Source organism: Carcharodon carcharias, chromosome 1, assembly GCF_017639515.1.
Source record: "Carcharodon carcharias isolate sCarCar2 chromosome 1, sCarCar2.pri, whole genome shotgun sequence".
Taxonomy (NCBI): domain Eukaryota; kingdom Metazoa; phylum Chordata; class Chondrichthyes; order Lamniformes; family Lamnidae; genus Carcharodon; species Carcharodon carcharias.
Window position 1 is genome coordinate 74,443,543 of NC_054467.1, and position 15,537 is coordinate 74,459,079.

The window sequence follows — 15,537 nt, forward strand, 5'->3', positions numbered from 1 at the left end:
TTATCAATGGTGTTGCAACATAAAATGCCTGATAAATAGCACTGATTTCATAATCAGGGTTTGAAACATAAAGATGCTTATACAGAGAATACTGCCAGCACAAGAGTTCTGGATACTATTGTGGGTAAGAACTGTCATTGAACCAAAAATACCTATGGATAAATTGGCCCAGCCTTCTCGTGGAGTAACAATTCATACTGGGTTCATGATTTAGCAAAGTACACATACAACAATTTGATCATCAATACATTTAATTATTCATATTTTGTGAAACAACCATACAAAAAATCAGATGCACATTAAATTACAATAGATGTAATTACTGTAAGTGTACTGTATTACTAGGTAAGGCAGGCATTGTGGTTTTCTAATATTTGTTTTTATTCAAACATGAGGAATAAACTGGCAACATATACATTTTAAACAAGAGCCAAAGCACATAATTCATCTAGTTTGTACACAAATGTTCCAGTGGTTTTAATATATTATACAAATGCTATATAAATTTAAACGGCATATTACAACTTGATAACAAAAGTACTTATCAAACTATGCATGCTGTATGCTTAAGAATCTGCATACTATTTCACGGAGTTAGGCCATTTAAAACGCACTCAAATTCTTAGCACATTGTTTTGTTCAGTTATATACCACCAACACTCCCCATCCCATGCACATACAATAAAATTCAAGCATTTAATAGCTTGAAGATTTTGTTTTGTACATCTTTCTGCATCATTTCTGGCAGAAAAAACAAGCAAACTACTTGCTTGCAAGCCTCTGCTATTCTATAACAGTCAATGGGTGATGTGCAAGAGCTGTCACATTCTAAGTTGGTACTGCATTTCTAAAGAGACAATTTTTTAAACTGCTCTTTAATTTAAAATTAATATAAAGGGAACAGCCATGAGAGCACTTCACCCACTAAAACAAAGTACTGATCAGGTGTTGCTTCACAGGAAAGATGGGGTAAAATAGTATGACTGCTGATTCAGAAGGGTACTTGCAAAGGGGTGGAATGAAGTTACTTTTCTGTATGTTTTAGATTGCTACCACAGGAGTGGAAAAACTGGAGAACAAATTAGAAGATACATTTGGGTTCTGTTTCATATCAGAGGAGGGATATGGAGCAATTTTCCTTGGTAGTGTATGCCATCAGGGAGCCTCATTCACTGGCAACAAAGTCACCTAAGATAATTTACAATTGCTCTAATTTCAGACAATTTTAAAGTTGTCTTTTAAGGTCTTTTTTTAATGTTTGTTCGTGATATGCCAAATAGATTTTATTGAATTCTTTCACAATATTCACAAAATATCACACAATTGTAACTTTCTTTATCTTGAATAAAAGCAATCTTGTTTTGCCACCTTAATTATAGACCATGGATAAATTATGCTTAAATGCTTACTTTAAAAAAATTACATCAGTGAAATTTATTGAACTAAAGCATTCCACTTCAATTGCTTGAATATTGTATGTAAAAATGCAGGCCACTGAAAGATAAGTTCTTTATTTACAGGAAACATCAAGATGAGCTCTAAAATGAGAGAAAAATAAAAAGAATTCCTTAAGAAAATAATAACTTACAATACACTTCTATACCTTTAAAATACTGACTGACAAGTTCACTGAAACAACTAGACAATGCCAGCAATTATATTATAATTAACTTCATTTTATCAACTTCTATCTAAAATGAGGCAGCATTAAAGAGTTGATTGAATGATTACCCTGCAGGCTATTTGCAGGAAAAGCTAATAAGAGTGGTGAATATATAACTCCAATCAGAACCATAGCTGGTGGATCTTTAAGTGCTGTGCACTGCTAAAATATTTGATTTTCATGATTAATTTTTCACGCTTCCAGTTCCAATGCTTGATTAGAAAGACAGTGAATGAAGGCCATAGAAGAAAACCAGAAATTTTATAAAGAGCACTGAGAAAGAGGCAGGTGGCCCGCTCTTGTGCATCTCTCAGCAGCTAATTGTATATAAACAATGAGGGCAGCCGGTCTGTCTGCCTGCTCTTTACGCAAAGTTACAATAATTGACAAAGGAAATTGACATAACTAAGGGAGAGGTGGGGAGGAAAATTTAGGCAAATATACCTTTTTATCTTAAGTAATTGAAAATTAAGTTTTAAACATCTATATGACTGTGAAATTCAGGACCCCTCTATATCATTTAACTACCAAATGAATGGCAGCAGCTATATACTTGAAACCAAAAGGTTTAGTTTCAGGTTTTTTGATACAAATTAAATATTTGTGTGCTTTGTATTCCTTTAAGTTACCTACATTAACAAACTTCTAAGACTAAAAGAGTAACAAAGTCACCAACATTAGAAGAACATATGGACACTCAATTTACTTTCGATCAGGATCAGAATTTTGACAAACGTTTGTATAAGATTTAAGCAAAATACTAATTTTACTGCTACACATATATTTAAAAAAAAATCAATGGATCAGTAATTAAATTAAGCTTAAGAAAACTTAAGTTTCCACTGCTGTAAGCTTAGAAATCCTTTGTTTTGCATTTAAAATCCTATTTTTTAATTGATCCAAAATAACAAGTCTTTTTTTAAAAAACTCATTTGTTTTCTGCTCCTCTCCTGTCCAGGCACTCATCCTTGATAGGGGATACCGGAGTCCAAAGGGTGCTCAGAAGTAGCTTTCACGTTTTGACTCTGGTCAGTAAGCGTAATTCAAGCTGTTCAATTATGGAGGGTCTCACAACAGAGTCCAATCCGCCCTTCACCCAACATCCCCATACACTTTCTGGCTGTAATTACTGGATAGCAATTGGGAGAAAGAAGCCTGGGTGACTTCACTCTACTCCCACCAAGACCAGGGGTGCTGAGAACTGGAGCACCCCAACTTGAGATCAATTACCTACTTGTCCATATTGTTTATCATCACCAACTGCAGTGGTTCTCATAACACAAGAAAAAAATATATAAAATATATTTAGTTAAAAACAGTTAGAACTAGTATTAGAAGCTTACCTGCAGAACATCATCCCAGCAATGATACAAACATTACGACACCCATAAATTGTGTGAAAAGGATAAAAGGAGTAAAGAAAGACCACACAGGCCACAGTGCAATGTTAAAGCTGTTAAAAGAAAGTTTAAAATCAGTAGATTGTTTACAGACACATTGGGTGCTTCAACATTTCAAATGTGATAACACCAGTCTACTTTCAGTCCTTGAAATATCTGAACAGTAAAACAGTACAGCTTGGTACATACTGACAAGGACCATTAATTGCAATGTTGCAAAAAAAAACTCAGTCAAACTAAATGACAGATGCTATATCTATATTACAATCCATGTATTTCTGGCCTGGAGATAAGAGTCAACTTTCATATATGTGCAAAAAACAGTTATCACAAACTTACAACGAGTGAACTACAAAACCTTTTACACAATGAGAAGCTCGAATGATGTTTGGTCACCTTATGGCATCTTTAGAATTTTCTGTGACCAATATAACCCAATGGTTGATTTATGTAATTACTGTATGTACATAAACAGAAAACAGAATGGAACTTTAATTATTGAGTGACAATACCATTCAAGCCTTCTGATTTAGGTTCAAATAGCATGACGGAAAAGCCACTGCAGCAAGTACTCCCTGAATCACAAGGACATGAATGGGGTTGCAAAGAAATTTGTTGTGATCCGTTACAAGGCCCATCACCAAATAATACCTAAGTAAAATAAGTTCAAAAATCATTTTGTACAAATGTTTTGAACTGTTTCCACTTCTCACTTGACTAAGAGCATATTGTCAATGATTGAAACCTCTAACAAAGTATGGTTCTTCTTAAGGATGTCGGAACCCATATGCTTGAGCTCCAAAGTAGGATGACTGGTAAACATTTTGACCATTGCCAATTAACAAAATTGATTAATTAGAATTAAAACAGCAGAAAAATACCCTTTTGTCTTGTTTTATTTAAATAATAATTTGGATAATTTGAATTAGATCCAAGTTATTTTGGGCAAACAAATGATTGAATAGAATTGCTGCATTCCTACACTAATGTCATTTTAGACTCTGGAAGAGGAGTTCTCTTAGAAGAGCCAAAAAACAAGATAAAAGATACACTTGCAATTTTTTTCTGACATTGCATAGGTTGTTGGGGCATGGATATTTACTGCTAAAAGTACTTTCACCACCCCACCTTTATTACTGCAGTGAACAGAATAAAATCATTAAAGACAAAAAGATGCATAATATAATGCTAAACATTATCAGCAAATTATTCAGGAAATACATGTTAAAAAGATTCTTAATTATGCAAACTGTTACTTCTAGTTTAAAAGCTGGGTTCTCATACTACAAAAAAGTCATACAGTTGACATTCTACTTTAGAAACTAGGATTATATTTCCTTTCTCATTTTACACAGACTACCTCTAAGAATAATAAAAAGGTAGCAATGAACCCTGAGGCAAAGGTAAATATGGATTTCCGAGCAAAAATTGCATTAAATTCTTATTCAGAAAATAGTTATGATAGCTTCAAAGCTCAATTACGAATTTAACATGCTAGTTTGAAGATTCCACACGTTCACTGTATATCATTGAATTAGGGCTTTTTGCATTGTCATCAGTTTAAAGCTGTTGTGCAGAATTTATTATACTATGAGGGCAAAAAATGAACATGCAGTTATTTTGCACCATAGTGCATCTTCACGACATTCCACAGGCAATAAATTCCTTTCCAAGTGCATTCATGATTGTGTAGGCAGGCAAAGGTGCACAGCAAGATCCCATCCTAACAAGAGCAAATGGGATCAATAGCAAATTAATCTTATATTAGCAGCACTACTGGTGTGGGGGTTGTTGTAATATGCCTTTCAGGGTTAGCAGCTTGCCATCACTAGAAGGGAAGTGCATCATGTGATCCAGTCTCAGTTTCAATTTGGCCCATGAGCAGAACACAGCACACACTGCTCTGCTGCTGATAATCTTTTAAATTGCTCTGCTGCTGATGTCTTCAAGCTTTCTATCCATGTATAAATGTTCTCATGTGCCTAGTTTAAATAAATGAAACCTCAACATGTTTACCCAATCCCTTTTGGGTGATTGGTGCCTTAATATCATTACAGAAGCATGACAGGGAATGGGGAATATTAGATAGGACAATGAGAAAAGTCACTGTTCTTCATCAAATGCTGACACGCGATCTTTTACTTCTATCTGTACAACCCTCAGTATAATATTGCATCTGAATGACAGCAAAAATGCAGTACTCCCTCAGTAGCGCATTGAAGTTTTTGCCTAGATTGCATGTTTCAGCTCTGCAGTGGGGCTTCAATGCAACTTGAAGGTAAGTGCCACTCCTGAGCTAAGCTGACGCTTAAGGATAGAGAATATTGATCAAATAGTGTGCTTAAAGTTATAATATTTGGCTTTAATCAGCAGTAATTCATCCAATTATCCCATTAATTAAGATTAAAACACCAAAACTCCATTGCACTATTTTCCAATATAGACTAGAACAGCATGTTTAAGATTAGCATTAAGTGCCAGCACATCACAACAACTCAGGTTAGTTACACACAAGTTTATTTATTGCAAACAGAAACCCAAGTTTAAAAATCCGCAGACTAATTTTAGGACATTGATTATGAAAACCTACCATACTGCTGCAGCAATGAAAGAAGCTGTAGCTGAAGGAACCAGGGTAGGATTATATTGTTCATATTCTCCGATCCCTCTGTACCATTCCAGGTAGAAGATACAGTAGAAGGCAATCAGCAGGCTAATTATCAGTAGTGAGGTGCCTAAAAGGAACCATCGACTGATTTAGAGAGAGAAAAAAGGATTACTGACAAGAAACAGACATGAGTAGAATATTTGTAGTTTCAGTATTGTTGGAGACATAGATTCTGGAAGAGACATGGCTAGTAACACCAAATGATAAATATTTATGTCACAAGTGGGATATGAAATTCAGAATTTCTATGCAAGAAAACCTCCTGGTCTCTTCCCACCCCACTTGCCTCATGACCAGAATGAGTTTTCCACAAATTACTGCCAGTTGGGAGTATAAAAATATGTTTAGTTTTATCAGCAAGTAGCTGCTATGCCTAATACCCTTTATGAAAATTCTTAAGCACGTGCAGTACGTGTCACTCCTATAAGGTGATGTTTTCATTTTTAAAATGTCACACAACTGGCACTATTTCACACCTAAACTATTATTACTGATGGTCCAAGAATTTCAAATGCTTTATCGAAAGATTTAATTAGTTGCTTTTCTTCAAAAACAGAAATGCCAAAAATTTAAACCAAAATAAATTACATCGCACAGTAATAATAACGTTTTCCATTATATTCACTTTTCTTTAATTCCTTCTAAGTTTTTACATGAAGTCCTCTTCCAGTCTTAAAAGCCTGAGCTTCAACTGAATATTGTTACCTACAACAGAGTTTTCAATGTTCATTCTGAGCATGTGCAGTTTGTAGAATTTTCCAAACTACAAATTTTGATTTCAACAGAGTTGAGAGCTTACACTTTTCCAAAGGACTCTGAAAACCATTTGAATTTTTATTTCACAAGTCATAACCTTTTGCAATTGTGAAGCATGAATACATAGGTGTTGGAAGCCCAATGGTATGGAAGGGTCCCACAGCCGTTCAGGTCCCCATTTTCACATGGGTATGAGAGCCTGCTCAACTGGATATCGTAAGATTGTAGTAACATTAACGCTCTTCACCCTGCCTCTAGCATTTCACCTCAAGAACACCCTCCATAATGCTGATGGGCAAAAGGCAAAAATATCCTAATATCTTACATTTTGAAATTTCAAAATACAACATTAAGAGATAGCAAAAGTAAAGCATATTCAGGTTATTTACCCTTCTATTCGGTAATCTGTTTTAATTGTGGAAAAAAATTCAACATAATATGTCACTGCGATTGACGATAAAATCCAGAACAGAGAGTGCATATTAAATCGAGGAAGTGGGGGCTTTTCCTTCTTCTTTTCCTCATCTTCGAAATCTGTTTATAAACAAAGGATACTGTTAAAACTGATAGGTTAGCAATTACTTTCATATTGTACAGAAAATACGTGAGCAACTTAAAGACAGCAAAGCCTGATGAAGTCTTATACAACTTCCGTGTTCTGGAGATAGACCCTTCGACTGTCTAATGGAACTAGTACAAATTGTATGAAGAATGAAATCATGAGAAGCAGGGAGGACGGAAGGAGCGCTGGGTCGGGAGGGGGCAAAGGAGGGCGGGGCGGGGGTCGGGAGGGGGGGGCGGGGGGTCGGGAGCGGAGGGCAGGGAGGGCGGGGCGGGGGGTCGGGAGCGGAGGGCAGGGAGGGCGGGGCGGGGGGTCGGGAGCGGAGGGCAGGGAGGGTGTGGGTCGGGAGGTCGGGAGCGGAGGGCAGGGAGGGTGTGGGTCGGGAGGTCGGGAGCGGAGGGCAGGGAGGGTGTGGGTCGGGAGGTCGGGAGCGGAGGGCAGGGAGGGCGTGGGTCGGGAGGTCGGGAGCGGAGGGCAGGGAGGGCGGGGGTCGGGAGGTCGGGAGCGGAGGGCAGGGAGGGCGGGGGTCGGGAGGGTCGGGAGCGGAGGGCAGGGAGGGCGGGGGTCGGGAGGTCGGAGCGGAGGGCAGGGAGGGGCTGGGGTCGGGCGAGGTCTGGGAGCGGAGGGCAGGGAGGGCGGGGGGTCGGGAGGTCGGGAGCGGAGGGCAGGGAGGGCGGGGGTCGGGGAGCGAGGGCAGGGAGGGCGGGGGTCGGGAGCGGAGGGCAGGGAGGGCGGGGGTCGGGAGCGGAGGGCAGGGAGGGCGGGGGTCGAGCGAGGGCAGGGCGGAGGGCAGGGAGGGCGGGGGTCGGGAGCGGAGGGCAGGGAGGGCGGGGGTCGGGAGCGGAGGGCAGGGAGGGCGGGGGTCGGGAGCGGAGGGCAGGGAGGGCGGGGGTCGGGAGCGGAGGGCAGGGAGGGCGGGGGTCGGGAGCGGAGGGCAGGGAGGGCGGGGGTCGGGAGCGGAGGGCAGGGAGGGCGGGGGTCGGGAGCGGAGGGCAGGGAGGGCGGGGGTCGGGAGCGGAGGGCAGGGAGGGCGGGGGTCGGGAGCGGAGGGCAGGGAGGGCGGGGGTCGGGAGCGGAGGGCAGGGAGGGCGGGGGTCGGGAGCGGAGGGCAGGGAGGGCGGGGGTCGGGAGCGGAGGGCAGGGAGGGCGGGGGTCGGGAGCGGAGGGCAGGGAGGGCGGGGGTCGGGAGCGGAGGGCAGGGAGGGCGGGGGTCGGGAGCGGAGGGCAGGGAGGGCGGGGGTCGGGAGCGGAGGGCAGGGAGGGCGGGGGTCGGGAGCGGAGGGCAGGGAGGGCGGGGGTCGGGAGCGGAGGGCAGGGAGGGCGGGGGTCGGGAGCGGAGGGCAGGGAGGGCGGGGGTCGGGAGCGGAGGGCAGGGAGGGCGGGGGTCGGGAGCGGAGGGCAGGGAGGGCGGGGGTCGGGAGCGGAGGGCAGGGAGGGCGGGGGTCGGGAGCGGAGGGCAGGGAGGGCGGGGGTCGGGAGCGGAGGGCAGGGAGGGCGGGGGTCGGGAGCGGAGGGCAGGGAGGGCGGGGGTCGGGAGCGGAGGGCAGGGAGGGCGGGGGTCGGGAGCGGAGGGCAGGGAGGGCGGGGGTCGGGAGCGGAGGGCAGGGAGGGCGGGGGTCGGGAGCGGAGGGCAGGGAGGGCGGGGGTCGGGAGCGGAGGGCAGGGAGGGCGGGGGTCGGGAGCGGAGGGCAGGGAGGGCGGGGGTCGGGAGCGGAGGGCAGGGAGGGCGGGGGTCGGGAGCGGAGGGCAGGGAGGGCGGGGGTCGGGAGCGGAGGGCAGGGAGGGCGGGGGTCGGGAGCGGAGGGCAGGGAGGGCGGGGGTCGGGAGCGGAGGGCAGGGAGGGCGGGGGTCGGGAGCGGAGGGCAGGGAGGGCGGGGGTCGGGAGCGGAGGGCAGGGAGGGCGGGGGTCGGGAGCGGAGGGCAGGGAGGGCGGGGGTCGGGAGCGGAGGGCAGGGAGGGCGGGGGTCGGGAGCGGAGGGCAGGGAGGGCGGGGGTCGGGAGCGGAGGGCAGGGAGGGCGGGGGTCGGGAGCGGAGGGCAGGGAGGGCGGGGGTCGGGAGCGGAGGGCAGGGAGGGCGGGGGTCGGGAGCGGAGGGCAGGGAGGGCGGGGGTCGGGAGCGGAGGGCAGGGAGGGCGGGGGTCGGGAGCGGAGGGCAGGGAGGGCGGGGGTCGGGAGCGGAGGGCAGGGAGGGCGGGGGTCGGGAGCGGAGGGCAGGGAGGGCGGGGGTCGGGAGCGGAGGGCAGGGAGGGCGGGGGTCGGGAGCGGAGGGCAGGGAGGGCGGGGGTCGGGAGCCGGAGGGCAGGGAGGGCGGGGGTCGGGAGCCGGAGGGCAGGGAGGGCGGGGGTCGGGAGCCGAGGGCAGGGAGGGCGGGGGTCGGGAGCCGGAGGGCAGGGAGGGCGGGGGTCGGGAGCCGAGGGCAGGGAGGGCGGGGGTCGGGAGCCGGAGGGCAGGGAGGGCGGGGGTCGGGAGCCGGAGGGCAGGGAGGGCGGGGGGTCGGGAGCCGAGGGCAGGGAGGGCGGGGGTCGGGAGCCGGAGGGCAGGGAGGGCGGGGGTCGGGAGCCGGAGGGCAGGGAGGGCGGGGGTCGGGAGCCGAGGGCAGGGAGGGCGGGGGTCGGGAGCGGAGGGCAGGGAGGGCGGGGGTCGGGAGCCGGAGGGCAGGGAGGGCGGGGGTCGGGAGCCGGAGGGCAGGGAGGGCGGGGGTCGGGAGCCGAGGGCAGGGAGGGCGGGGGTCGGGAGCCGGAGGGCAGGGAGGGCGGGGGTCGGGAGCCGGAGGGCAGGGAGGGCGGGGGTCGGGAGCCGAGGGCAGGGAGGGCGGGGGTCGGGAGCCGAGGGCAGGGAGGGCGGGGGTCGGGAGCCGAGGGCAGGGAGGGCGGGGGTCGGGAGCCGAGGGCAGGGAGGGCGGGGGTCGGGAGCCGAGGGCAGGGAGGGCGGGGGTCGGGAGCCGAGGGCAGGGAGGGCGGGGGTCGGGAGCCGAGGGCAGGGAGGGCGGGGGTCGGGAGCCGAGGGCAGGGAGGGCGGGGGTCGGGAGCCGAGGGCAGGGAGGGCGGGGGTCGGGAGCGAGGGCAGGGAGGGCGGGGGTCGGGAGCCGAGGGCAGGGGAGGGCGGGGGTCGGGAGCCGAGGGCAGGGAGGGCGGGGGTCGGGAGCCGAGGGCAGGGAGGGCGGGGGTCGGGAGCCGAGGGCAGGGAGGGCGGGGGTCGGGAGCCGAGGGCAGGGAGGGCGGGGGTCGGGAGCCGAGGGCAGGGAGGGCGGGGGTCGGGAGCCGAGGGCAGGCAGGGCGGGGGTCGGGAGCGGAGGGCAGGCAGGGCGGGGGTCGGGAGCGGAGGGCAGGCAGGGCGGGGCTCGGGAGCGGAGGGCAGGCAGGGCGGGGGTCGGGAGCGGAGGGCAGGCAGGGCGGGGGTCGGGAGCGGAGGGCAGGCAGGGCGGGGCTCGGGAGCGGAGGGCAGGGAGGGCGGGGCTCGGGAGGGGAGGGCAGGGCGGGGCTCGGGAGGGGAGGGCAGGGCGGGGCTCGGGAGGCGAGGGCAGGGCGGGGCTCGGGAGGCGAGGGGAGGGCGGGGGCTCGGGAGGCGAGGGCAGGGCGGGGCTCGGGAGGCGAGGGCAGGGCGGGGGCTCGGGAGGCGAGGGAGGGCGGGGCTCGGGAGGCGGGGAGGGCGGGGCTCGGGAGGCGAGGGCAGGGGGGCTCGGGAGGCGAGAGGGGAGGGCGGGGCTCGGGAGGGCGGAGGGGAGGGCGGGGCTCGGGAGGCGAGGGCCAGGGCGGGGTCGGGAGGCGAGGGAGGGCGGGGCTCGGGAGGCGAGGGCAGGGCGGGGCTCGGGAGGCGAGGGCAGGGCGGGGCTCGGGAGGCGAGGGCAGGGCGGGGCTCGGGAGGCGAGGGGAGGGCGGGGCTCGGGAGGCGAGGGCAGGGCGGGGCTCGGGAGGCGAGGGGAGGGCGGGGCTCGGGAGGCGAGGGGAGGGCGGGGCTCGGGAGGCGAGGGGAGGGCGGGGCTCGGGAGGCGAGGGGAGGGCGGGGCTCGGGAGGCGAGGGGAGGGCGGGGCTCGGGAGGCGAGGGGAGGGCGGGGCTCGGGAGGCGAGGGGAGGGCGGGGCTCGGGAGGCGAGGGGAGGGCGGGGCTCGGGAGGCGAGGGGAGGGCGGGGCTCGGGAGGCGAGGGGAGGGCGGGGCTCGGGAGGCGAGGGGAGGGCGGGGCTCGGGAGGCGAGGGGAGGGCGGGGCTCGGGAGGCGAGGGGAGGGCGGGGCTCGGGAGGCGAGGGGAGGGCGGGGCTCGGGAGGCGAGGGGAGGGCGGGGCTCGGGAGGCGAGGGGAGGGCGGGGCTCGGGAGGCGAGGGGAGGGCGGGGCTCGGGAGGCGAGGGGAGGGCGGGGCTCGGGAGGCGAGGGGAGGGCGGGGCTCGGGAGGCGAGGGGAGGGCGGGGCTCGGGAGGCGAGGGGAGGGCGGGGCTCGGGAGGCGAGGGGAGGGCGGGGCTCGGGAGGCGAGGGGAGGGCGGGGCTCGGGAGGCGAGGGGAGGGCGGGGCTCGGGAGGCGAGGGGAGGGCGGGGCTCGGGAGGCGAGGGGAGGGCGGGGCTCGGGAGGCGAGGGGAGGGCGGGGCTCGGGAGGCGAGGGGAGGGCGGGGCTCGGGAGGCGAGGGGAGGGCGGGGCTCGGGAGGCGAGGGGAGGGCGGGGCTCGGGAGGCGAGGGGAGGGCGGGGCTCGGGAGGCGAGGGGAGGGCGGGGCTCGGGAGGCGAGGGGAGGGCGGGGCTCGGGAGGCGAGGGGAGGGCGGGGCTCGGGAGGCGAGGGGAGGGCGGGGCTCGGGAGGCGAGGGGAGGGCGGGGCTCGGGAGGCGAGGGGAGGGCGGGGCTCGGGAGGCGAGGGGAGGGCGGGGCTCGGGAGGCGAGGGGAGGGCGGGGCTCGGGAGGCGAGGGGAGGGCGGGGCTCGGGAGGCGAGGGGAGGGCGGGGCTCGGGAGGCGAGGGGAGGGCGGGGCTCGGGAGGCGAGGGGAGGGCGGGGCTCGGGAGGCGAGGGGAGGGCGGGGCTCGGGAGGCGAGGGGAGGGCGGGGCTCGGGAGGCGAGGGGAGGGCGGGGCTCGGGAGGCGAGGGGAGGGCGGGGCTCGGGAGGCGAGGGGAGGGCGGGGCTCGGGAGGCGAGGGGAGGGCGGGGCTCGGGAGGCGAGGGGAGGGCGGGGCTCGGGAGGCGAGGGGAGGGCGGGGCTCGGGAGGCGAGGGGAGGGCGGGGCTCGGGAGGCGAGGGGAGGGCGGGGCTCGGGAGGCGAGGGGAGGGCGGGGCTCGGGAGGCGAGGGGAGGGCGGGGCTCGGGAGGCGAGGGGAGGGCGGGGCTCGGGAGGCGAGGGGAGGGCGGGGCTCGGGAGGCGAGGGGAGGGCGGGGCTCGGGAGGCGAGGGGAGGGCGGGGCTCGGGAGGCGAGGGGAGGGCGGGGCTCGGGAGGCGAGGGGAGGGCGGGGCTCGGGAGGCGAGGGGAGGGCGGGGCTCGGGAGGCGAGGGGAGGGCGGGGCTCGGGAGGCGAGGGGAGGGCGGGGCTCGGGAGGCGAGGGGAGGGCGGGGCTCGGGAGGCGAGGGGAGGGCGGGGCTCGGGAGGCGAGGGGAGGGCGGGGCTCGGGAGGCGAGGGGAGGGCGGGGCTCGGGAGGCGAGGGGAGGGCGGGGCTCGGGAGGCGAGGGGAGGGCGGGGCTCGGGAGGCGAGGGGAGGGCGGGGCTCGGGAGGCGAGGGGAGGGCGGGGCTCGGGAGGCGAGGGGAGGGCGGGGCTCGGAGGCGAGGGGAGGGCGGGGCTCGGGAGGCGAGGGGAGGGCGGGGCTCGGGAGGCGAGGGGAGGGCGGGGCTCGGGAGGCGAGGGGAGGGCGGGGCTCGGGAGGCGAGGGGAGGGCGGGGCTCGGGAGGCGAGGGGAGGGCGGGGCTCGGGAGGCGAGGGGAGGGCGGGGCTCGGGAGGCGAGGGGAGGGCGGGGCTCGGGAGGCGAGGGGAGGGCGGGGCTCGGGAGGCGAGGGGAGGGCGGGGCTCGGGAGGCGAGGGGAGGGCGGGGCTCGGGAGGCGAGGGGAGGGCGGGGCTCGGGAGGCGAGGGGAGGGCGGGGCTCGGGAGGCGAGGGGAGGGCGGGGCTCGGGAGGCGAGGGGAGGGCGGGGCTCGGGAGGCGAGGGGAGGGCGGGGCTCGGGAGGCGAGGGGAGGGCGGGGCTCGGGAGGCGAGGGGAGGGCGGGGCTCGGGAGGCGAGGGGAGGGCGGGGCTCGGGAGGCGAGGGGAGGGCGGGGCTCGGGAGGGGAGGGGAGGGCGGGGCTCGGGAGGGGAGGGGAGGGCGGGCTCGGGAGGGGAGGGGAGGGCGGGGCTCGGGAGGGGAGGGGAGGGCGGGGCTCGGGAGGGGAGGGGAGGGCGGGGCTCGGGAGGGGAGGGGAGGGCGGGGGCTCGGGAGGGGAGGGGAGGGCGGGGGCTCGGGAGGGGAGGGGAGGGCGGGGCTCGGGAGGGGAGGGGAGGGCGGGGGCTCGGGAGGGGAGGGGAGGGCGGGGGTCGGGAGGGGAGGGGAGGGCGGGGCTCGGGAGGGGAGGGGAGGGCGGGGGCTCGGGAGGGGAGGGGAGGGCGGGGGTCGGGAGGGGAGGGGAGGGCGGGGGTCGGGAGGGGAGGGGAGGGCGGGGGTCGGGAGGGGAGGGGAGGGCGGGGGTCGGGAGGGGAGGGGAGGGCGGGGGTCGGGAGGGGAGGGGAGGGCGGGGGTCGGGAGGGGAGGGGAGGGCGGGGGTCGGGAGGGGAGGGGAGGGCGGGGGTCGGGAGGGGAGGGGAGGGCGGGGGTCGGGAGGGGAGGGGAGGGCGGGGGTCGGGAGGGGAGGGGAGGGCGGGGGTCGGGAGGGGAGGGGAGGGCGGGGGTCGGGAGGGGAGGGGAGGGCGGGGGTCGGGAGGGGAGGGGAGGGCGGGGGTCGGGAGGGGAGGGGAGGGCGGGGGTCGGGAGGGGAGGGGAGGGCGGGGGTCGGGAGGGGAGGGGAGGGCGGGGGTCGGGAGGGGAGGGGAGGGCGGGGGTCGGGAGGGGAGGGGAGGGCGGGGGTCGGGAGGGGAGGGGAGGGCGGGGGTCGGGAGGGGAGGGGAGGGCGGGGGTCGGGAGGGGAGGGGAGGGCGGGGGTCGGGAGGGGAGGGGAGGGCGGGGGTCGGGAGGGGAGGGGAGGGCGGGGGTCGGGAGGGGAGGGGAGGGCGGGGGTCGGGAGGGGAGGGGAGGGCGGGGGTCGGGAGGGGAGGGGAGGGCGGGGGTCGGGAGGGGAGGGGAGGGCGGGGGTCGGGAGGGGAGGGGAGGGCGGGGGGGGGGGGGGGGGGGGGGGGGGGGGGGAGGGGGGGGGGGGGGGGGGGGGGGGGGGGGGGGGGGGGGGGGGGGGGGGGGGGGGGGGGGGGGGGGGGGGGGGGGGGGGGGGGGGGGGGGGGGGGGGGGGGGGGGGGGGGGGGGGGGGGGGGGGGGGGGGGGGGGGGGGGGGGGGGGGGGGGGGGGGGGGGGGGGGGGGGGGGGGGGGGGGGGGGGGGGGGGGGGGGGGGGGGGGGGGGGGGGGGGGGGGGGGGGGGGGGGGGGGGGGGGGGGGGGGGGGGGGGGGGGGGGGGGGGGGGGGGGGGGGGGGGGGGGGGGGGGGGGGGGGGGGGGGGGGGGGGGGGGGGGGGGGGGGGGGGGGGGGGGGGGGGGGGGGGGGGGGGGGGGGTGGGGGGGGGGGGGGGGGGGGGGGGGGGGGGGGGGGGGGGGGGGAGGGGGGGGGGGGGGGGGGGGGGGGGGGGGGGGGGGGGGGGGGGGGGGGGGGGGGGGGGGGGGGGGGGGGGGGGGGGGGGGGGGGGGGGGGGGGGGGGGGGGGGGGGGGGGGGGGGGGGGGGGGGGGGGGGGGGGGGGGGGGGGGGGGGGGGGGGGGGGGGGGGGGGGGGGGGGGGGGGGGGTGGGGGGGGGGGGGGGGGGGGGGGGGGGGGGGGGTGGGGGGGGGGGGGGGGGTGGGGGGGGGGGGGGTGGGGGGGGGGGGGGGGGGGGGGGGGGGGGGGGGGGGGGGGGGGTGGGGGGGGGGGGGGGGGGGGGGGGGGGGGGGGGGGGGGGGGGGGGGGGGGGGGGGGGGGGGGGGGGGGGGGGGGGGGGGGGGGGGGGGGGGGGGGGGGGGGGGGGGGGGGGGGGGGGGGGGGGGGGGGAGAGGGGGGGGGGGGGGGGGGGGGGGGGGGGGGGGGGGGGGGGGGGGGGGGGGTGGGGGGGGGGGGGGGGGGGGGGGGGGGGGGGGGGGGGGGCGGGGGGAGGGGAGGGCGGGGTCGGGAGGGGAGGGGAGGGCGGGGGTCGGGGAGGGGAGGGGAGGGCGGGGTCGGGAGGGGAGGGGAGGGCGGGGGTCGGGAGGGGAGGGGAGGGCGGGGGTCGGGAGGGGAGGGGAGGGCGGGGTCGGGAGGGGAGGGGAGGGCGGGGGTCGGGAGGGGAGGGGAGGGCGGGGTCGGGAGGGAGGGGAGGGGGGGTCGGGAGGGGAGGGAGAGGGCGGGGTCGGGAGGGGAGGGGAGGGCGGGGTCGGGAGGGGAGGGGGAGGGCG

The 15,537-nt window shown here is 61.7% G+C and overlaps 1 protein-coding gene across 1 annotated transcript in view; it reads right to left on the minus strand.

The window, feature by feature from the left end:
- Positions 1 to 233: 233 nt before the first annotated feature.
- tmem128 (transmembrane protein 128) overlaps positions 234 to 15,537 on the minus strand; it is a 28,729-nt gene continuing 13,425 nt past the window's right edge. Inside the window, exons 2-5 of the mRNA XM_041201441.1 lie at positions 6,877 to 7,021; positions 5,654 to 5,815; positions 3,007 to 3,116; positions 234 to 1,538 (exon numbers count right to left, since the gene is read on the minus strand). Of these exons, the coding sequence (XP_041057375.1) occupies positions 3,017 to 3,116; positions 5,654 to 5,815; positions 6,877 to 7,021 (407 nt within the window). The 3' untranslated portion in view covers positions 234 to 1,538; positions 3,007 to 3,016. The remainder of the gene's footprint in view (positions 1,539 to 3,006; positions 3,117 to 5,653; positions 5,816 to 6,876; positions 7,022 to 15,537) is intronic.